This window comes from Dasypus novemcinctus, chromosome 10 (genome assembly GCF_030445035.2).
Source record: "Dasypus novemcinctus isolate mDasNov1 chromosome 10, mDasNov1.1.hap2, whole genome shotgun sequence".
NCBI lineage: Eukaryota > Metazoa > Chordata > Mammalia > Cingulata > Dasypodidae > Dasypus > Dasypus novemcinctus.
This window is the reverse complement of record NC_080682.1, coordinates 72,530,222-72,554,457: the sequence shown is the minus strand read 5'-3', so window position 1 is coordinate 72,554,457 and position 24,236 is coordinate 72,530,222. Positions and strand designations below refer to the sequence as shown.

The window sequence follows — 24,236 nt, the reverse complement described above, 5'->3', positions numbered from 1 at the left end:
AAACAAAAATAAAGCATAATGCAATGAAAGGCACCATGGATAGAGAACTGATGTACAAATTAGAGAAAGTGGGCTTTAGTTTCAGAGTTGCTACTTAACGAGTTCTGGGTCCTCTCCGGCTGAGTGATCTTGAATATTCCTGGGGTCTATTCCAGCCTAAATTTTCTTTGACACTATAAGAATGTTTCTTTCAATAATATTTTCACAAACTCTTACAAACAGAAAAAAAGTTAGAGAGTAATATAATGAATAACTTTGTGTCTACTGCTAATTCCTCTCAAATCTAAACCTTATGGACCTTCAAAAAACATCATAGACAGAATTGATGTGCCTGTATGCCACTCTTGGATCCCTTTTCCTTTCTTCCTTCCTCAGAAATAACCATTTTCTTGAATTTGGTGTTATTATTTCTGTGCATGTTTTTATACTAGTATTGTGTAATTTATGTATCCATAAAATATGTAGTATTGCCTGGCATGGTTTTAAGTTTATAAAAGTGGTATCATACTATGTATATTCAACTTTGTTACTCATCATAGTGTTTTTGTGATTTGTACATTTTCACATACACAGCTGTAGTTCATTCATTTTAATAGCTCTATAGTAATCCATTGTGTGAATAGATCACAGCTCATACCTTTTCTTGTTGACTAGCTTTTACATTACAAAAAAATGCTGGAATGAATATACTGGTATTAGTCTCCTTCTGCTATATGCATGTTTATCTTTTCTTGAAATTGTCAAATTGCTTCTAATACAATTATACCAATTGATTATTCCTAGGTTTATTTATTTTATAATTACTTGATAGCTCCAACAGTTATTAACCACCAACTGTCTTTGTTCATTCAACCTACTGTGCATTCTTTGACAATGCACTGTGCTGAATATAAAAATCAGAAAGACATACTAACTTGCTGTCAACGAGCCCTATACTGTAGACAAGGCATGTGCACATATAATTATAAGCATATGTATTAGTAAGAATGTCTACTCAGACCACTCAATGTCAGGCTATTGTACTTTACTTGCACTATCTTTCTAAAGTTTAGTGGACACAGATTACCTTGAAGTCTTCTGGTCTTGTATTGCTTCTTCCCTCTTTTAACTAACAATATGAAGGGTGTGTCTATTATTATGTGAAACCAATATTACTTGGGAAACAGAAATATTTTAATTTTTAGTAAGCTTACCTGGTTATGGTCAGAGTACTCTGGTCTTATTGTTTAGCTACACAGGCTGTGGTAACTATTAAGAGAAAAGAAAAAAGGATTTATGTTGTTGTTGTTTGAGTTTAATCCAGATGTTTGCTTGTCCTATGTAGCAGTATTGAAATTGGAGTCTCAGGAATGACTCCTTTGTAAATGTTTAGCCATTGGTTATGCAGAACAACAGGTCTTGGTTTCCAGTGTGTTGTCAGTTGAATTCACAAGTTACAATAGTTTCACCCAGCAGCAGGTTTACTTTGCTTTAATAAAGGGTATGTACCAAGGAGTACTGCAGCATGACAATGAACAGTGTCACAGAGGCCTCAGAAATCCAGACATATCTTCTTGGTCCCCTCTCAGCATGGGATTTGTTTGGTTTCAAGATATGGAAACTGACCCAAGTCTGGGTCATATCAGCATAGGGAAGCTGCAGAGTCTATAGTTCCTTAGCTTAAAAACCTCAAGAATCTCCTGGGACCTGGAGAGAAGCATGCTCAATTCTGCTGCAGGCATAAATGATGTATATTGTGACAACCAAATATATCATGCTCAGGGACACCCTTGGATTAGTAGTCAACACATGGTACACCTAGTAATACCCTCATTTATTTCTAATGATTTAATTCTTCTCCTGATAATACAAGAAGCACAAACTATGGGTCACATTTTCCTCAAGCTGGAGTAAGAGATTATGGCTCAGTTAACTCTTACCTGTGAGGTTATCTCTGTTTGCTAAGCCTCAACATTTCACATAGTGGGTAGGGGAGAAAACATCATTCTGCTATTGTACTTTCTGCCTCCCTGAAAGGGTAGACTTTAGATATCATATTGGACATATTATAAGTTAACAATATAATAGTGTGGTTTGGGAGAATGAGTAAGCTTTTGAGTCAAAGAAGTCTGTGTTAAAGTCCTGGCCATTCCACTTCCTAGCTAGGTGTGACTGTGGTAGGCAAATTAATAGTCTCCCCCAAGATGTCCACATCCTAATCTCCAAAACCTATGACTATATTAGGTTATGGGTAAAAGGGAATTAAGGTTATAAATGGAATTGAAATTGCTAATCAGCTGTCTTTGTGATGGCTACATTATCCTGAATTATCTGGTGCATGTAGTGTAATCACAAGGGTCCTCATAAGTAGAAGAGGAAAGCAAAACAGAGAACCAGACAGGTGGAGCATGAGAAGGACTCAGCCTGAGTTGCTGGTTTTGAAGATGGAGGAATGGGGCTGTGAGCCAAGGAATGCATGCAGTCTCTAGAAGCTAGAAAAGACAAAGAAATGGATTGTTTCTCTACTGAGGAAATGTAAAAGAAAGGAATGTATCTCTCCTGAGCCCTTGATTTTAGCTCAGTGAAACCCATTTAGTACTTGGACATTCAGAATTGAGAGATAAATTTGTGTTGTGTGAAGCCATCAGTTTTTGGTAATTTGTTTTAGTAACAACAGAGTAGAGGCTTGGCCTCTATTGCTCTGTGCCTCAGTTTCTCATTCTGCAAAATAAGGGTTATAAGAATACTTTCCTCTTAGGGGGTTGTGAGATGTAGTGTTTGCACAGAGTATTCTGCTTACACTTGGTAAGGCTCAATAACTAGCTATTGTTGTTAACATTTTGGTTAAGGTTAACTTCTTTGGACTGGAAGTCAGAGATGGATTAGAGTCTCAAGTCTATTGTATCAGTCGGAGTTCTCCAGAGAAGCAGAACCAACCAATAAAGACATTTATTTTAAGGAATCGGCTCATGCCATTGTGGGGGCTGGCAAGTCTGAGATTTGTAGGGAAGTCCAGCAGGCTGGAAATTCCTGCGAGAGTGATGTTGCAGTCTTGAATTTGAAATACACAGGGAAAGCTGGCAGAGTGGAAATCTCAATGAGTTGATTTTGAAGTCTTGAGTCTGACATATATAGTGAAGCCAACTGGCTCTAAACTGAAAAAGGAGTAGATGGTGTCATCTTGAGACTTTGTTCCTTCCTTCTTTATTCTTAAGGCCTCCAAATTGCTGGATGAGGCCTTCACACATTATCAAAGGTAATCTCCTTTACTTAAAGTGGAATACCTCCACAGCAACATGTAGTTCAGTATTTGAAACTAAACAATTGGGCACTGTAACCTAGCTAAGTTAACACGTAAAATTAACCATTACCTCTACTATTAATCAATCATGTGATCCTTCGGAAGCTTAGTTTCATCGTTAGGCAAAATGAGGACATTATTAACTTCCTGTCTTTATAGAATTGATGTGAGAAGCAAATGAAATTATGTAACTTCTTGTCATAATTTAACATGCGTATTTCAATTGGACGTATTAGATGATATATCAAAGATATATAAAAGGACAAATAAAACACTTGAACCACCATTTGATTTTAGGATATGGTGTTGGTTTAATAGGTGGTATTAAGTCCAAAGATTGGTACTAATTAATAAGATTTTTCTTTAAGATATTCCATTTTTATAGAATTTTCTATTTCCTTTTTATGTGGTAATAATTGTTTCTTTATTCCAGATTCCAGAGATGTGTGTTGAATTATCTTTTCTTTTTTTTTTTTTTTAAAAGATTTATTTATTTATTTAATTCCCCCCTCCCCTCCCCTGGTTGTCTGTTCTCGGTGTCTATTTGCTGCGTCTTGTTTCTTTGCCCGCTTCTGTTGTCGTCAGCGGCACGGGAAGTGTGGGTGGCGCCATTCCTGGGCAGGCTGCTCTTTCTTTTCACGCTGGGCGGCTCTCCTCACGGGCGCACTCCTTGCTTGTGGGGCTCCCCCACGCGGGGGACACCCTTGCGTGGCACGGTACTCCTTGTGCGCATCAGCGCTGCGCATGGCCAGCTCCACACGGGTCAAGGAGGCCCGGGGTTTGAACCGCGGACCTCCCATATGGTAGACGGACGCCCTAACCACTGGGCCAAAGTCCGTTTCCCTATCTTTTTTTTTTTTTAAGATTTATTTTTATTTATTTCTCTCCCTTCCTTCCTTCCCCCTAACCACCCGTCCCCCCTCCCCGCCCCCCCTTTCTCTGTGTCTGTTCTCTGTGTCTGTTTGCTGTGTCTTCTTCGTCTGCTTCTGTTGTAAGCGGCACGGGAATCTGTGTTTCTTTTTGTTGTGTCATCTTGTTGTGTCAGCTCTCTCTGTGTGTGGTGCCATTCTTGGGCAGGCTGCACTTTCTTTTGTGCTGGGCGGCTCTCCTTACGGGGCACACTCCTTGTGTGTGGGGCTCCCCTGTGCGAGGACACCCCTGCGTGGCAGGGCACTCCTTGCGTGCATCAGCACTGCGCATGGGCCAGCTCCACACTGGTCAAGGAGGTCCAGGGTTTGAACCTTTAGGATGCCCTAACCACTGGACCAAGTCCGCTTTCCTTGAATTATCTTTTAATTGCAACCTTTGCTTATAATGCCCGAATGTAAGCACAATGATGTTTATTTAATTCGACTGAAGATCAAGTGGAAGAATCACTAGTTTGGCCAAGATATAATTAACATAACCTTCCCTAACACACATTTTGAGTGTTTTAAAAGGTGAATTAATTTTTAGTAAATGTGATGACAAAGTTTTCATTGCACTGTGTTCTAGTGATTCAATATGTCACAAATACTGTGAATTTTGATTGAATATACAATTGAATATGTATATTCTGGAAGATAAAATGAAGGCTTATTGGTTTTGCCTGATTTTTAAAGAGTTCCTTTATTAAGGTCAGTAGCACTTCAGGCGTTTGTATGGGTATGTGTGTTATAAAATGTAGAGTGAACATTAGGCTGTTTTTACAATTGCTTGTTATTATTTCCATTTTCAAAAACATATGGCAATGTGCATTGTGATAGATGTATTTTTACATGTTCTTCTTTTCACTTGACTCATGGGCATGACTAAAGGGCACATTTTGTAGTGACAGATTTTTCAAATGGTTGTCTCCTCTAGAGATTTTATGAAGTAGAGGTTTGCTTGCTTCTATACCAGATTCATACCAGAAACTCCAATTAAACAGACTGCCAAGGGGAAGTGTTGCCATACAAAATCAAACAGTATAGTCAACAGAATTTGCAGGTTGAGGGTTTGAGATGTTTCAACTCTTTGTTGGGGTAAGTCTCACAAAATATGCTGTCTATCTTCCAGTTCAAAGAGAAAGAATAAGATGAACATCTTGGAGTCTTTAATAACTGGGGTTTTTGTAGGACTTTCAATCATTATCTTTAAACTACTTATCACTGAGTAGTAAGAGCCATTTGTAATATTTAAAAGGTTAGAAGGCATGTGGCTTTAATGAATACTTGACAGTTTCTTCCTTGTCATTCCTTCTCTTCTTCCAAACATGAAATCCAGGGAAAATATCTGGTTATTTGACTACTCATGTGAAAATCCAAAAGTATAGATCACATCTTTAAATGGCATAATTGTTTATGTTGCCAGTAGTTGATTTAACTTACCTGAGCATAAGGTTACCTTTTCAAGCAATTTGGGTGATATAAAAACTTAAATTTGAAATGTTTGGCAGTTTTGATCATTGAAGTTCAACCAGAAGAAAGAATTTATTGTTATTGTATTGTAAATGTATGGGAACTGGGTAACTTTTCAATAACTGGATATGATGTGAATTGAACTAGGGAGTATGCAGAGGGGACAACATAAATAAAGGGGGTTTTGTTACAAGAGCTTTGAAAAATCAAATCAATAAAGATTTGAGTAATCATTTGCATTTAAGAGCCAGTCACTATCTTTGGCATAGTCACAGCCAAGACAGTAAAGAAGCATTTAAAAAGAGGGAAAAATGTCTTTTTGGAGGGAAAATCTCCTTCTGCAAATAAGTCTAAAATGGAAGTGTTTGGGGGATATTTATGGCTATGCAATGCTATGTAGTTGTGTGTTGTGCTTCTACCAAGTTACCAAACACCAGAAAACTTCAAAGATAAGTCACATTTGGTGTTTGTGATATTTTGGATAAAAGGAAAGTTTGAGACTGCTGCTTTCACTTTTGGCACTGAAAATGGAGAAGCCAATGTCAATTTTTAGATTCTGGGATTTGTCCTACTTTCAGGGGAAAAAAAATCTCAATATGTTTATCCTTGACATTCTTACCTTTATAGATTTTATAGGATTAGATACTAGCTGCACTGGATTTCCTCTTTGGGGAGCCTCACAGATGTGGATCATTTCCATTTCATCAAATTTCATTCTTGTTGCGCTAGATGATAGTTATAATGTCAGCATCCTTCATGTGGGAAGATTATCCAGCTATGAAGCAAATGACAAGGACTGGCTTTAAAATGTCTCTGTGGGACTGTCTAGTGAATGCCCATAATGTCAGTAACTGGATAGCATTTCTAGGGGCTCAGTGTCCTGCTGTGCCTGTCTTGTGGCATCTAGACTCCCTAGTCCCCGCCCCAACACACAACTACCAACTTCCAGGCTTGTACTGCACCCTTCAGTTGCACCCATCCACAATGACTCAAGTAAGTCTTGACCCCTTGAATCAATAACAGACTTGGTTGTTTTTCTCCAAATTTTGTCGTCTGGAACAGGTAGAAAAGTAGGTTAGACAGAAGGTCCAGGTAGTGCAGTGGTTCTCACTCCTTCTCTTCTCCACTAGGGAGATTTTAAAAAATGCATGTACCTGAACCGTACCATAGTGACTCAGGTTCAGTTGGTCTGGTCGAAGACTGGGCATTGGTTTGTTTTAAAAAAAATTCCTGCAGATGATGCTAAAGTGTGGCCAAGATCTGGGAGCTAGATTCAGATCAGTGATTCTCAAAGTGTGGTCTTGGGCCAGCAGCATCAGCATCACCTGGGAACTTATTAGAACATAAAATCTTCAGACCCCACCCCAGACTGAACTGACCAAATTCAAAACTTTAGATGATTCTGATCTAGACTAACCTTCTAAGATAGGGAAAGGACTTGAAGATACTTGGCATTGAGGCCACTGCATCATATCCAAAAGGTGTTTCAGTGTGGGTCCCAGTCTAGGAATAGGCCGGAGGCCAAGTCTCAGGGAACAGGCAGAATACAGACATACATGATATAACCCAGCCTCTCGGGGACTCTGTTATCAGCAGGTAGGGCCCATTCACAGAGGTTTGGAAATATACTGGGCTGGGTTTAAATTCAGGAATTTTTATTAGCGTCAGAAACTGACCTAATTTTTCATGTCTGTAAAATGGGCACGGCAATTCCTACCTTTTGAGGATGTTATGAACAATCAAATTGTGCATGGAAAAATACCCAGCAAGAGTAAATGTTCAGCTCATGCCCAGTGTAAGGTGCATTCTCAAGAAATTGTTGTTACTATTATTATTACTATACAAATATAATCAATATAGCACATGAGAGCTGCCGGGTTCACCTCAGACACCCATGTCAGATATTTTAAGTTAACCCTCACAGTCTTCCCACTGAGCTAGGGTATGGCCTTGAATCTTTACTAATGTAGCATTCCAGTCAACCACTACCAAACTATCAGACCTGGCTTTCAAGATAAACCCCATTTGTCACCCCTGATTAGGAATGCAAAAATTCTTAGAGCTATTTCTGTTTCCCCCTACTTTCCTTCCCACATTTACTGAGTACCTGCTCTGTTAGTGCCCGATAGAAATATAAGGCAAGCCACAAATGTCATTTTAAATGTTCTAGTAGTCATAGTAAGAACAGGAAAAAGAATTGGTAAAATTAAAATATTTTTATTTAATGCAATATGTACAAAATATTGCAATGCCAACAAATAATATAAAAATTATTAATGAGGTATTTTATATTATTCTTTCTGGAGCCAAGTCTTTGAAATCCAGCATGTATTTTACACGTATAATATATCTCAATCCAGACTGGCCGCATTTGTGGGGCTCATGAGCCTTGAGGCTCATGGCTGCCATGTTGGACCATGCAGCTCTAGGTCCTTGGGTCATGGAGAGGGATAAGGCTTGGCCCTGCCCTCCACAAGCTCACAGTTTAGTCAGTGACTCAGGCAAAAGCAAATGGTACCATTTTCTTACAAAAAGCGTTGTGACCTCCAGACTTGGATTTCCATGAAGAACAGAGTAATGTAGCCTATGTGAGAACAGAACTCTGGGAGTTTCTTTAGGTCCTATATCTGTTTTCATGTGTCTTCATCTTGCATGTATGACCTGAAACATCTATCGTCCTTGGAGCCTGCAAGTCCTATGCTCTCTGACCTCATTGCTTGCTCTGCAGCTGTGGGCGAACCTGGAGTTCTGTCTCTCATGACTGGATCAAATATGGCAGAGCTCCCTTTTCCTGTGTGTCTCTCTCTGTGTTAGGTGGGCTCTGCTGGTGACAAAGAAAGAAGAGAGCAACAACTTTTGGGTGGTCAACCTAGAAAGTGTGCCCCAGCAGGCCATGAGGCTGAGACTGAGAAAGCCTCATGATTTTCTATGCTCCTGAGGATTTCTTGTTAATACAAATCCCCAGGAATACTCATCAGAGTGCTGAGGCAGCAGAGACATACATTCTTCTAAGCCTCTTTCAATCTCCCTGTCTTCTCCCTCTTTCTCTTTTTCCCTCCCTCCCTCCCTCTCTTTCTCTTCCACTCTATTTCCAGGGTGGCAGTTCCTTCCGTAGTTGGCCTGATATATCTTTTCTAGTTTTCTAACTTTCATAGACTGGGACTAACTAATGAAAAGGATTAAAAATAAATAAGTAGGTAAGTATAAATAAAAGAATTAGCTAACATTTTTTGAGCATCTACTATACATTTGGTATTACATATACTTTTTACATTATATCTTTCTTAATTCTCATAGCTCCTAAGCAAGGTAATATGCATTATCTCTGCTTTAAAAATGGGGAAACAAAGGCTCAGAAGGGCTAAAGTGACTTACTGATTTCTTATACCTGCTTCAGTGCTTCATGTTGAAATTGTGATTCTTCAACTCAGTATATCTGTTTTTAAAACCCTAGTTCTTCCTCCCAACCCCACATACAGTCAAATGATTTCACTACAGACTTATATCTCTGGTTCTCTTCCCTTCTATCTTCTAGGGTTTCTTTTTTAGGGAATGGTGAGGTACTCTGGGTCTTGGCTCCTCATTCCTCTCTCAGCCTCTTCGGTGCAAAATATTGTATATAATGTTGGGTATGGAGGAAGAATTCAATAAGAATAAAAGGAAAGCAGAGTAAAGGGAATATCACATTTTCAGAGCCCATCCTCTTTTTCCTTTGAGACCTCAGAAGTCAAGAAGGTGGAAGAAAAGAGGCTTTTCCCCTTTGCCCGTCATTTTCCCAATTTCCTTTTGCCTTTCTGCACTATCACTTTGTTTTAGAAAGGGAAAGAACAACACATTCCTCGAAAAATTCCTGAAGGAGAAGACAAATTTCTGTGATAAAAACTTTAATGCAGCATTATTTTTCTTTCCATGTTTCATTTTTAGACACTTTTCTTCAATATTCCTCTGGGTAGTATTATAACCGAAAGAATCATAAGCCAGTCTCTTCACAAGAGAGAGATAAAGAGTCTCATAAAAAGGGTCACTTTGGGGATATTTATGTGACCATTACATAAAACCAAAGTCAAACAGCAGTTCTGCTTCTTTCTTTTATTCTAGTGTTGGCTATTTCTATCAGATTAGGTGTTTTAAAAGAAAACCAGAAACATCAGAACACAGTTCAACTCTCATTTATTTTGTAGTTTAATGATGAATTTCTAAATTATTCCTGGGGTACACAACTAATGTTTACTAGATCTGTGTTATGTGCCTCATCCACTTCTAGACACTACATGTGTGCATTCTCAGTTAATTTTCTCAATAGCTTTGTGTGATGAATTTTATTGCTCCCATTTTCATATGGCAACCCTGAAACTTCAGAGACATTTAGTATACCTGGTAAGGTCACAGAGTGAGCAAGTGACAAAGCTGGATTTGAACCCAAGTTCTTTCTCTTTCTAGGATATCATGAGGTCTATATGCCTAGAGAACATAGAGGAGAGTAACAAAGCTCCTAGTAAAATCTTCCTGGAATTGTTGAGAAAGGTTTCATGGAAAATACAGGCCAGCACTACACAGTGATGATATGATGTTGATGATGATAATGATGTTGGAGGTGGAGGTGGTGATGGCCTTTTCTATTTTTGGAGCGCCAACTGTGTGCCAAAAATGGTATTAGATGCTTTATAAAGTCAATTTCCATGAGCATACATTATATAAATGCATCTTGAACATCTCTGTAGCAGATCTGGTAGGATCTAAGGAAACAAACACTAAGCCAAGTATCCTACTTGTTAGTCCTGGTATCATTGTCTGTATTTTATACACAGAAACTGGACTACAGAGACTTTATCAAACCTCTCATAGGTAGCAGTGCTGAGGCTTTGCATCCAGGTAAGCCAGTCTTCAAAGCTTTTGACTCTCTGTACAAACTTGGATGGCATCTGGAAATCATCTTCCTTCTTAAAACAAAAACAAAAACTTGTTCAGGTATAAAAGAAACATGTTGGCTATAAAAATCTCAAAAGTAACAAGTGAATGAAGTACATGATATAAGATCCTCTCATTTATATCCTAGCCAACCAACCCTCCAGTGAAAATCACTGGTAATAGTTAAATATACAATCTTATAGTTTTTTCCTATGTATGTAAAATATTATATATAAATGATTAATATATATTATAATCCATGTTTAATTTGTAAATTTATTTATACATATATGTAAACAAGTAGAAGGGCACTTGATTGAGACGCCACTTTGTGTTTCGTTTCTCACTGTTGTAGAAAAACCAGAAAGAATGGAAGTTGGTTCCCTTCCACCTTCCCTCCTACCTCCTTATCTGCAATCCTAGTGCCATGTTTTATTCTGCCCATGACCCTACGCAGGGCTTCCAGTCCTAGAGAACCAAGGCCCCTTTGCACTGGGGCAGAGCCAACACAGGTTTTTAAAGATATTGAATTGCCCATTAGGAATTAGGGTTGTGAGAATTGGTGTTCGGAGAGGTGGAAGAGGTCTATGCTAAGGTGACTATACCTAGGAGAGGGAAGATGGAGACATGTAGGTCCTTGAAGTTTTGTTCCCCCTGAGAGGGGAAGTTCCACCAAGGAGAATGGATTTGTGGTACTCCTAATGACCTAAGTTTCAGATCCTAGAATTTCTGCTTTTGACAAAGATCGGGGTGTCTGAGCTTAGCAGCGAATTAGTAGGGCATTGAGCTCTCAAGAGCTTTTGATGGGCTAGGGTAATGACCAGTGTGGACTAAAGGTCAGACGTGTTTGTTTAAGACCCCATAATCTTAGTGGGATCCTGGTGGATACAAAGTGGGATGGAAAGGAGTCCAATAATGAATGAGATTTAAGTTCTCCATTCTGGCAAGTAGGGGGCTTGGAGTTCACTTATTTTGACCTAGAAAAGCATTTCCTGAATGTCAAGAACTGTGTTAGGGTATAAATAGCATGCATAAACTAGAAACTAAAGTAGAAATTTTCCACATTGAGGAAACTAGGAATCATCTTGTAACTGATGAATACATTGTATATGTAATTACTTCTCCTTCCTCCCCCCTACATTATTACTATTAAATAAATGATGTTTTTCAATTAAGGAAGTATGGCATATCCTTATACTATTAGCAAAACTCATTAACATTCCTAATGAAGTTTTGTCATTCATCATTTGAACTCAATTGGTTTCTACTGTTTCTTCTGGGGTTTTTTCTCTGATGGGCATGAAAAGTACTTAGAAAGCATCACCCGATCTTGGGAGAACATTTCACCCATGAATGACCTCTCATGAGTTTTACTCCCTCTTCTTAACACAAGGGGAAAGGTAAACATAGTAACTTATTTCAGAGTTTTCTTCTTAGCAATTCTTTTTGTTAAACAGCGTTATTAAGATGTGATTTACATGCCCATAAAGTTTATACCCTTACAGCATACAAGTCAATGGTTTTAAGTACATTTACAGAAATATGCAACCATTATCATAATCTAATTTAGAACATTTTGTAACCCTAAATAGAAAACTGGTATCCTTTAACAATCATCCCCCATTCCCTCCCATTCCATGATTTAGCCTTAGGTAATCATTCTACTTTTAGTCTCTATAGATTTGCCTATTCTGAATATTTCATATACACGAGATCACATAATATGTGGTCATTTGTGACTGGTCTCTTTCACTTAATGACTTTGAGGTTCATCCATGTCATAGCATGTATCAATACTTCCTTTTTAGTATAGCATTGTTTGGATATACCACATTTTCTTTATACATTCTTCTGGTAATGGGTGTTTAGGTCTATATTAGTCAGCCAAAGGGATGCTGATGCAAAGTATCAGAAATCTGTTGAGTTTTATAAAGGGTATTTATTTGGTAGAAGCTTACAGTTAACAGGTCATAAAATGTAAGTTACTTCCCTCACCAGTCTACTGCCATGTGTTGGAGCAAGATGGCTGCTGACATCTGCCAGGGTTCAGGCTTCCTGGGTTCCTCTCTTCCTGAGGTTCATTTCTCTCTGGGCTCAGTGCCTCTGTTTTCTCCACAAAGTCAGCTGCAGACCATGAGCTCTCTAGTCTGGCTTTCTCCACAAGGCCAGCTGTAGACTATCAGGCAAATGGCTCTGTCTTTCTCCCTGAGGCTTCTTCTGTATCTAAGGAGCCATCTCTATTCCTCTATGTTCTCCTGTGTGTTCACTTCCCAGGCTCCAGCTCAAAACTCCAACCTCCTTTTTCTGTGGTACAACTTCTCTGGTGGGTGGGGACTCAACGTCCTACTGACATGGCCCAATAAAAACCTTAATCATTATTTAATCAAGTAAAAGTGAAACTTCTGAATCCAATATACTCTAATATGCCCAGAGGAAAAGACCTGTTTTACAAACATCCAATATTTCTTTTGGGAATTCATCAATAATGCCAAACTGCTGCAGGATCATTTCCAGATTTTGGCTATTATTAATAATACTGCTGTGAACACTTGCATAATGAGTTTTTGGATGGAAACATGATTTATTTTTCTTGGGTAGAGACCTAGGAGTAGAATTCCTGAGTCATGTGGTCACTCTTATGTTTAACTGCTTATGGAACTGTCAAACTGTTTTCCAAAATGACTGAACTATTTTGTATTCTTCCTAACAGAGTATGAAGGTTTTGATTTCTCCACATCGTTTTCAACACTTGTTATTTTCTGTCTTCTTGATTATAGCCATTCCAGTGGGTATGAAGTGGTACCTAACTATGGTTTTTATTTGGATTTCCCTAATTACTGATTTACTTTTGAATATCTTTTCTAGTGTTTATTAGCTATTTATATATCATCTTTGGATAAATGTCTATTTAAATATTTTGCCCATTTTTCAATTGGGTTATTTGTCTTTATTATTACTATTGTGTTGTAAGTGTTCTTTATATATTCTAGATTCAAGTCCCTTACTAGATATATGATTTACAAATATTTTCTTCCAACCTGTGTGTTGCATCCTTAGCAATTCTTTATGGAAGTCATGGGCTCCCTCAAGTAGTGCTCCTAAACCCTTTCTCCTCCTCCCAAAAAGTCACTGTGATAGAGAGATATATCAGCACTTCATTACCTGGTTGTATTTCATTTTTAAGTACTTCTCTTCCAAGTTTCCCCCAGCAGCCTGATTCAGTGGTCTTTTCCTTGTTTACATTCTTTTTGACATCATAGCAGTTTTGATGTAAAAGACAGCCAAGCCCTCTTTCATCTCTTTCTTTCCTCTTCTTTTCCTCCCACCTCTCCTCCCTCTTCCCTTCCCTTCCCTTCCCTTCCCTTCCCTTCCCTTCCCTTCCCTTCCCTTCCCTTCCCTTCCCTTCCCTTCCCTTCCCTTCCCTTCCCTTCCCTTCCCTTCCCTTCCCTTCCCTTCCCTTCCCTTCCCTTCCCTTCCCTTCCCTTCCCTCCTTCCTTCCTTTCATAAGTAGGTATTAGTATTAGGCACTCACTTAGTTTTAGAAAACTCTGCTAGGGACTTCTGGGGATAAAAAAAAAGAAACAATTTCCATTCTCAAAAGATTTGTACTGTAGTAGAGGAGGCAGGTATTAGTAAGACAACTACACCAATACACGTAAAATTATAATGTTGATTAGTATTATGAAAGAGAGGCACTAGGCATTTTATGAGTGTGTTACAGGGGAAACTATACCAGAGTAGAAAGACCTTTTGGCAATAGCTGCCCTACTCCAGCCATACACCACTGGAAAACTGCCCTCCATCCTCACCCACCCTGGCAAATGTAGGAGCGTCCATCAAGGATTTAATCTTCCCTCCTCCTGTCTGGCAAAAGCAGGCTGTATTCTGATTCCCTGGCTGGAATAATGTCAGCAGTGCCATGAGCAGCTGAGCCTCCACTCCCACCTGGCAGCACAGAGATTGAATGAAGCAGTGCAAGGGCAGCTAATTAGCCATTTATTCTCCCAATCCTGTTGTCATAGGGACCCAGCCTGAAGCTGAGCCTCCACCTCTATAGAGCTCAAGGAGCTGGTGTGAATTGAGGCTCGCATTATACTTGATGGTGAAAGACTGAATGCTTTCCTCCTAAAACGGAACAAGATAATGATGTCAGCTTTCACCATTCTTATTCAATGTAAAGCTGGAAAACCTAGGCAGCCCATAAAGCAACAAAAGGAAATAAAATATATATTGGAAAGATAGAAATAAAACTATCCGTATTTACAGATGTCATGATCTATGTAGAAAATCCCAAAGAATCTACAAAAAAAAAAAAAAAATTGCAGAGCTAATAAGTGAGTTCAGCAGGGTCACAGGGTACAGGATGAATGTACAAAAATCAATTATATTCTATATCCTAGCAACAAACATGCAGAAACAGAAATTAAAAACACAATATCATATACAATTGCTGAAAAATAAAATGAAATACCTATTTACAAATCTAACAAAACATGTACAGGGAGGCTCTGTATCCTGGAAATTATAAAATACTGATGAAAGGAATCAGAAGATCTAAAATAATAGAGAGACATACTCTGTTCATGGATCAGAATACTCAATATAGTAAACATGCTAATTCTCCCTAAATAGATATAATTTCTATCAAAGTCTCAGCAAGATTTTTTGAGATAAGTTTATTCTGAAATTTACATAGCATGGCTGAGGAACTAAGTAGCTAAAATAATTTTGGAAAAAAAAAGTGGGAAGACTCATTCTCTGATGATAAGGCTTACTAATAACTTCAGTAATCAAGACAGTGTGGTATTGTTGCAAAAGAGGTCTAGGTCTAGCCAAGAAACCCAAGCGACACTCGGAGAGATGGAAGAACAAAGTTTTATTATGTGCACGGACCCAGAGGAGAGATCAATCTCCAAATTCTGGGCCCCCCACTGCGATTTTCAGAGGCTTATATAGAGAGGCTGGCAGGCAGCAGGCGGGAGTACAGAAGCAAATTTCCTGGTCACCTTGCGATAAATGGACATAGGCTGAGGCAACGTCTGCTAACCTAGTTTGGCCTGCTGACTCACACAGTCAAGCTCTGACAGGTGCACACCCTGATGCTCACAACACACATACACACCCAAGGGCTGCATTATCTGGAGGCAGCCTGTACTAGCATAACATGGTGGGATAAAAGGGAGGGACAGGGGATTCCCTCAACAGTATTTATATGGACTGTAGTTAGTAGTAATACTTTGATGATGCTCTTTCATAATTTGTTACACATTTATACATGTTTTACAACATGCAAGGTATAAGTGGTGGGGTGAGGTATGGGAATCATGTATGATGTTATGTATGTTTATTTTGTAAGTTCACAACTTATACACTTATTGTTTATGTATGTTCATGCATGAGTAATATACTTCAATAAATTTTTAAATGAAAAAAAAAAATGACAGTGTAGTATTGATAGAGGAATAAGAGGAAGAGAGACACATAGTCAGTGGAGAATAGAGACCCAGAAACAGACTAGCACAAATATGCCCAATAGATATTTGACAAATATACAAAACAATTCAATAGAGGAAGAACACTTTTTCAACAAATGGAGCTAGAGCAACTGGACATCCATTGGCAAACAAAATGAGTATCAACCTCACATATTATATGAAAATTAATCAAAATGAACTATGAATTTCAACATAAAATGTAAAATTGTAAAACTTCTAAGAAAAAATAGGAGAAAATCTTTCATATATAGGACTAGATAAAGAGTTGTTAGACATGACAGTAAAAGTATGATCTGTAAAAGAATAATTTTATAAACTATACTTCATCAAAATTAAAAACTTTTCATTAATACTGATAAGAGACTGAAAAGACCAGCTCCAGATTGTGAGAAAATATTTGCAAATCACATATCTGACAAAGCCCTTAATATTTAAAATATATAAAGAATTCTCAAAATTAAATAATAAATAAAAATCAATCCAATTATAAAACAGGCAAAAAGCATAAATAGATATTTTAACAGAGGAATTAGAGATGACAGATGAGCACCTCAAAAGATGTTCAATATCATTAATTCTTAAATCCAACTTAAAACCATAACGCAGTATCATTACACATCCATCAGAATGACTAAAATAAAAAATAGTGACTACACCAAATGCTGGTGAAGATGCAGTGAAACTGGATTACTTGTACATTGCTGGTGGTAATGTTAAGTAGTTTAGTCATTTTAGAAAATAGTTTTATAGTTTCTTAAAAAACTATACACATATTAATACTTACCATAGGATCCTGTGATCACACTGTTGGACATTTATCAGAAGTAAAAACATGTTAATGCAAAAGCCTGTGTACAGATGTCCTTAGCAGCTTTCTTCTTAATGGCAAAATACTGGAAACAATCCAGATGTCCTTCAATGGGTGAATGGTTGAACCAACTCTGGGACACCCATGCAATAGAATACTCCTCACCAATGAAACAAAATGGATTTTTGATATATGCGACATCCTGGGTAGAACTCAAAGGCATTATGCTTTTGAAAATGTCAATCTCAAAAAAATTAATTCCATTTATATAACATTCTAAAAATTATAAAACTGTAGAGATAGAGAATATTTTTAATGGTTGTCAGGAGGCAGGGATGGAGCTGGGAGAGTATAGGAGAGTGGCCGGTAGATGCAAAAACAAAGAGATAGCATGAGGGAGTTCCACTGTGGTGATGAAACAGTTCCATATCTTGGTTGTAATGGTGGTTACACAGATCTATACATGGAATAAGATTGCTTAGAACTAGATACACATACACAAATGAATGCAGTTTAAAAATAGTGAAAACTAAATAAAGTCTGTAGACTAGTTCACAGTAATGTACCAATATTGGTTTTCGGGTTTTGTTATTGCACTACATCTATATAGGATGTCACTATTTGGAAGTACATGTGACTGTACTATTTTTGACACTTTCTTTGAGTCTATAATTGGTTCAAAATAAAAAGTTTAAAAAAATTAACTACACTGTTAGTGTAGTACATGTCAGAAATTCCTTTTGAACCTAGGAGAAGGAAAGAAGAGATGAGAGTTTGAGTTCCATACATAAAACTTATTATCTATGTACTTTTTGGAAAAGTCTCTTAAGTGGTCCAAATACTTGTTTCTTTGTCTGTAAAATGTGGCTGATAAGACCTGGTTGGCATATCCCAGTGGGGTCATTGTAACAATTGTTTAGGATGCATAAGACGCTACTTTGAAAAAGGTAAAGCATAAGCCAGCTAGACTCAAAACATGGGATATTTGCTGCCACAGCTGAAGTGACACTTTTTGTAACTTGTTTGGGTTCTTATTAATTCACTATGAAAACCAATTCATCAATTGATAATGGCTGTTGATGCTTGCATCAATATTACAGAGACAGATTTGTTAGAGTCCTTCTGAGACATTCTGTGGAGGGAAGGGAAAAGGAAGGAGAAAGCATTAGGAATTATTATCAATGCTTGATGAGTACTCAGTAAATATTAGCCAGCATAACGATAGTTCTTAGTTTCATTTTTATCTTTTCTTCCCATTTAGAAGGAATTTCTTCCCTCCATTTTATCTTTTTTCCTCTTATCTAAAATGGCTACCCATGACCATTTGCCTAGGTCATTTTGAGTTATACCTTTTATCCCAGCATAATTATTAGTGGGACCCCCTTTCCCTCTAAAACATATGTCATACAAGCAATATGTCCTGCTTGTATGACAAAATAGAAGGTGACCTTCTTATAATAATTATCATTTCTCCCCTTTGTTCCAGTTAATTACATATTGTCATCTGGTGACCCCTATTAATTGTTCATTCAAGAAAAGACCCTATATACTCATCTATGTATTCCCAGCACAGGTCCTAATAATTGTTTATTAAATGAATTTAAATAAAGAGATGGAACACACCTGGAGTCCAAGTCTATACTCTTAGACTTCTCTGTGTCTCTAACATCATCTGCTATTGCACTTGTGCACACTAGATGCTTAGAAGGCTGTAACTTTGATTAGATAGCCACAGGGTTATACTATTTCTGGAGTGTGTTGGAGATGACTTCAGCACAGACTAAACGTGTGTTCTTGTAAATCTTCCCTTCCCTTCTCACTGCTTGCTTACTTGTGGACATTTTTCACTAACAGTTTGTTTTGGACTTCAAGCCTAAAGGAAAATTTTCTTTGGAAAATCCAAGGTGTTAAATCAAGAGTCAGATGCATGAACGTGCTTCACCTTTAACATAACTGTATGAGGGATGATCAAAATAGCTCTACTTTTTAAGATTCAACCTTTCTCATTATTTGGACCCTGTTAGGGAAATTCAAATAAAAATTAATGAATATGGGTGATATTTTAATGATTGGTATACATTGATTTAACAGTTCACTTAACAAACTATATTGAAGTTTTCGTTTTTGTTGCAATTAGTATTATTTCCTGTTTTTTTTAGCTGAGATTTCAACTCTTGTTTTATAACCTTTTATGATTTAAATAACCCTAGTTGATTTTTCTTCTTAAAATTTCTAAGTAAAATATAAGGTTGCCTAATAAAAGAAAACAGTCTAATATGACAAACCCTTGATCTTAATGCTTGCCACTTATAAACTTTATTCCTGTTATAATGAAACTAAGCCTGATTATAATTGATGCCTAAGAGTTAACTCCTGAAAAGTTACTTGTTACTCAAATGTGGCTTCTCTCTAGGCAAAACTATAAATAAACTCACTACCTTCCCCTGGAAGTAGGGCATGATTCGGGGAATGAACCTTCCTGTCACTGAGGGATTATTACCAAGCATTAGCCAGTGATGTATTAGGAAAAGACCTTGACCAAAAGGGGAAAAATTAAATAGAGCAGAGTTTTTATGGCTAAGAGATTTCAGTGAGTTGGGGGGTCATTCAGGGTTGCACGTATGCATGTCTCAGGCAAATTTCACAAACTGTTACAGTAAACAAAGCCTCAAACAAAAGTGCTCCTGAGAGCTTGAGGGACATCCAGGCACCAGAGGCAAGCCACACAACCTCATGTAATCAACACCTTCTCAGCAGGCCCTATCTGGGAATATATGATAATCTATTTTCCCAATATAACATGGTTATACTCACTTATAAGCCCTCTAATCATGATTCTTCTACTCCTTTTATTTAAATCTATAATGTTCAGTGTGCCTGTTAAATATGTCTCTCAGACACTTAATTCTTCAGATTATTCATAAACTGGCTGTACCATGAAACCCAGCAGAACTGCAGCAAACTCCTCTCTGGTTCTTCAGGCTTGCCTAGGACAGACAGCAAAAAGATGACAATGGGCACATCCCATCCCCAAAACAAGGAGTATCTTCCATTGCAAGCAAAAGAATTCCTTTCCTCTGCCCCATAATACAAAGTCCTCTCTTAGCCTGAAGCAGTCAGGGCAGACAGCTTCCCAAATCCTTCAAAATTGAGGGGGAAGAAAAATATGGAGGGAGTGTAACCACAGACCAAAGCAGATTGTTTTTGTAGTTATTGTCTTGTGTTAAATAAATAACTTGTTAAATTGATATAAAAATAATTTTTAAAAATAATATCTAAGTAATTATACTAGCAGAAGTTAAGGGAATAAAAAATATAAACTTTCCCATATTTGTTTGTTTTTAGAGTAGTCATTTGGATGATTCTTTAAACTTCCTGATTATGAGAGGAAAACCTAGTACTCTTTGAAATGGTGTTTTCTAATTTTGAATCTTTTAGTCCATTTTGCAGTTAGATGCATTCCACCACCACTACCTCCCATCTTGTGGATTAAGTGTTCCATGGCTATTAAACATATATTACAATAAAAGTCATATCAGACATTAACCAAGAGACTGAATTCTAAACCCTACAAAAATGAACCGCATGAGAAATTAATTTGTTGATGGTCCTTAAACAGAGTCCTAAGAGCAAATCCCTTTCCTATTCACAGCATAATACTTTGTTCACCACCATTTCCTGTGACCAGTGCTACTTCTTTGGAAATAAGATTTGATAAATACTCCCTTGCCAAGGCTACATTAGGTGGGCCTTCCTCTTTAGTTTTACGCTTTTTGGCCCAAAGAAGTAGGAATTATTGCTTTTATGGGTTTGCTCCTTTTCATTTTTTTTCTTATTTTAGTCTTAGAGTGTGGTTACCCAACTTCAGCACTGTTGACATTTTGGGCTGGTTAATTCTTTGCTGTGGGGCACAGTCCTGTACATTGCAGAGTGTATACTAACTTCGCTATCCTCTATCCACTAGATTCCAGTAGCATCTCCCTCTCTTAAGTCATGGCAACCCAAAATATCTTCAAACATTGTGAAAAGTCCCCTGAGATGATGGGGAAGGGTATGCAAAATGGTCCTGGATTGAGAATCACTTCCTTGGAGCCTCTGTGGAAATCCTTTGAGAAGGTGGAAGAGCAATGACCTTAGGACAGCACTTAGCAATTGTGTGACTTAAAATAAGTCTCCTGACTTCTCTGAGACTCAGTTTTGTTTTTTTTAACCTGCAGAGTGATTAAGAATTCAACTACATTGTTTTCTGTAGAAAATGCTACGCACAGAGCCCCTGCCCCAAACATGGTAGTCACTATCACTCTTACTTGGTGAATTCCAGCTTAACAGTTATAACACCAACATTCCAACTTAAAAAAAGACACTTCTCTTTCTCTCTTGCCCTGCCAACAGAGCACGATGAATGTGGCAGTGAGCAGCACAACTGTGACAAGAATGCTATCTGCACCAACACTGTCCAGGGACACAGCTGCACCTGCAAACCAGGCTACGTGGGGAACGGGACCATCTGCAGAGGTAAGCTTGCTGCCTTGGGGGTGAGCTGTGAGCTGCAGGCAGCTCAGCCTCAGCCCTTTGTGCTCAGGAGGCAGACCTTCTTCACTGTTCCAGTGGCTGCGTTTGGCAAGGGTTTCTGTGTCTACTCTATCACCTGGCAAGGGTCCTGTATATCAGAAAAGAAAAATGCTTTGAGTCTAGCTTTGAGGTTTAAAAAAAAGAGATGCGAGGGTCGGGTGGGGCAGGAGGCAGGGGAATAGTTCCACTACTCTTCAGCTTTGCCTCTTGGCCTGGGTTGCCCCAATTGCTGATGTGGACTTTTATTCCCTGTGAGCTTTGCTTAGTGGGCAAGTGGCATTTGTTCATGGCACACTTGAGGTATCTGCTTGGGTATGCATAAAGTTTCAGTCCCCTCCATGTTGGGGAGGGTTTTAGCAATTGAGAAGCCTGTGCTCTGGCTTTCCTAGGCATTTGTAATAAAATTCAAATTCCTCCTTTTTGCTTAGGAGGACATTCAGAATCTGGCTTCTCTCAGCCGGCATCTCTCTCTGCACTCCCCCTTACTCTCTGCACCACTGTGCTGGTTCTGTGCTGTTTCCTTGAACGTGCCGAATACGTTCCAGTCTCAAAGCCTTTGTGCTTGCTGATTCCTCAGCCCTGATGTTCATTTCCTTTTTACTAAATGTCCCCTCATCATAGAGATTTTCATTGATCACACTATCTAAAATAACACTCTCTTGCCCCATCCAGTTTCACAAACACATCCTAACAAAGCATTATACATTTATGTTTGTCTTTTTATAATACGCCTCCCTGCTAGGATGTGAGTTCCCTGACAGTGACCTCTTAATTTTGTCCCCACTTCTCTGTATTTCCAGAACATAGTAGGCATTCATTAAATATATGCTCACTGATTGAATCAACAGAAAAGGGACACAATAATGCTGAAAAAGAGGCAAAGTGTACCAAATATGCAGGAAATCCCAGAGGACATGCTTATACTACCAACAACAATGGAAACAATAATAGTAATTTTTAACATTGTATATGGTACTGTGCATAGTGTGTGCTGGACATTGTTCTAGCTCTTTGCATCTATCGGTTCATTCAGTCACAATGACCCCATGTGGTAGGTTTTGTTATCATTCCTATTTTACAGGTGACAAAGCTGAGGCACAAAGAGGTTAAGTAACTTGTCCAAGGATTCACAGCATGATTATTGTACTCCTCTACAGATATGTTTTGACATGATGGTGACAGCAGAGAAATAATTTACAACAGCAAAATCACCATTGTCATGTATTAGATTCAGGAGAATTTTTAAGTGTTGATTATATACTGTTTTGGTGAGGGTGATTAAACAAGTAGTCTTACATGACTGAGAATATAAATTGGTTAAACTTTTGTGAATGTCAATTTGACAAGAATCTGAGAACACTTAAGGTAGGTATTCTCTTGACTCCATCAATTTTCTTCAAATGTATTCTTGAAAAATTATAAACTCAGAGCAGGGGAAAAGTGCACATAAAAGGACATTTTTTATAGTATTGTTTGTATAAACTGAAAACCAGAAACAACAAAAATATCCATCAGTAAATTTATTTTGGCATATTCATTTCATGGATTGAAACCTTAAGTGTATGTATGTACACACACGTGTACACACACATATACACACATACACAACAGATCTCAACTGGTATTTTTAAGAACAAAAGAAAGAATAAAATCAAGTTGCCAGATAATACATATAGCACCTTCACATATCTAATTTACTGTTTACAAATATCTGTGCACATATTTATGCAAATGCAGACATGCAAACTGACTGTTCATGTTATTACCCATTGTAGGTGGATATGAAAAAGAGCATTCACTTATTGCCCTGGATTCTATATTGTTTGCATCTCTTGCAGTGAGAATTTGTGCATATAATATTCGTGTGTTTTTAAGTTTCATGGGGCAAATAAAATGAGTGCTCAGCTTTTAGAAGAATGCCAAGGACATTTCCAAAGCAAACCAAAAAACCAAAAACATTAATGTGTTTCCACAGATATCAAACTCACCGCTGTACCTTCCTGCTAATGCTCTAAATCATAGGCGCTATATAGGGATTTGATTTTAATGCATTTTTTCCCAGAATTTTGGTATCTCACAAAATAATATTAATTACCCTCATTCAGTGAGTTTGTGTTTGCGAAGTTCTCTTATGCTGTTGTGATAAGTGGTAGCTTCATCTTCGTGAAATTAGAAAATACAACTGTGAAAATATGAGTTCAAATAACAGTCCAAATGTCCACAGACTTGGATGGGAAATCATTTTTCCCTTGAAAGTTATGAATTAGAGAAAAAGATGGTTTTAAAGTGGTTTTCATGGTCAACTGTGTTGACGGCAATAAGAAAGGGAGAACCCTATATCTAATGTATGTTGTATGGGGAGGCAATGTGGTGCAGGAGAACTTCACAAAGTGTTTGGAGAATTGGCGTTTAGGCCTGATGTTGTTGCAGCAGAGAGAAGTCGGATGAGTGCGGTATTGAAGGCCAGGATGTGAAAATCTGAGAAGAAAGATTTCTTAACAGCCGGCCAGGCTCTGCAGAATTCTGTCCTAATAAAAACTGAGCTCTGAATAGGATTTTTGGGTCCCTTTTATACAGAGAATGTAAGAGTGGGGGGTCAAACAGTGCTTTTATGCAAAAGAACTTTCTTTATTATTTTCTTAGAGTTTTAAGTGTTTGTCTGAGTATCAGATAGGTCTTGAATTAACACATATCCCCCACATTCCAGGTAAGCTTGAATTAACACATTTAGTCTGCATTCTCCCTGAATATCCAAAGCCTATAGAGCCTATATCACTTAATTTGCTTTTTGGGAA

General features: G+C 37.9%; 1 protein-coding gene across 2 annotated transcripts in view; it reads left to right on the top strand.

Annotated features, from left to right (window-relative positions):
• NELL1 (neural EGFL like 1) overlaps positions 1 to 24,236 on the top strand; it is a 1,045,701-nt gene that overhangs the window by 595,176 nt on the left and 426,289 nt on the right. For both annotated transcript variants that reach the window (XM_058305642.2, XM_058305643.2), the window contains exon 14: positions 21,262 to 21,384. In XM_058305642.2, the coding sequence (XP_058161625.1) occupies positions 21,262 to 21,384 (123 nt within the window). The remainder of the gene's footprint in view (positions 1 to 21,261; positions 21,385 to 24,236) is intronic.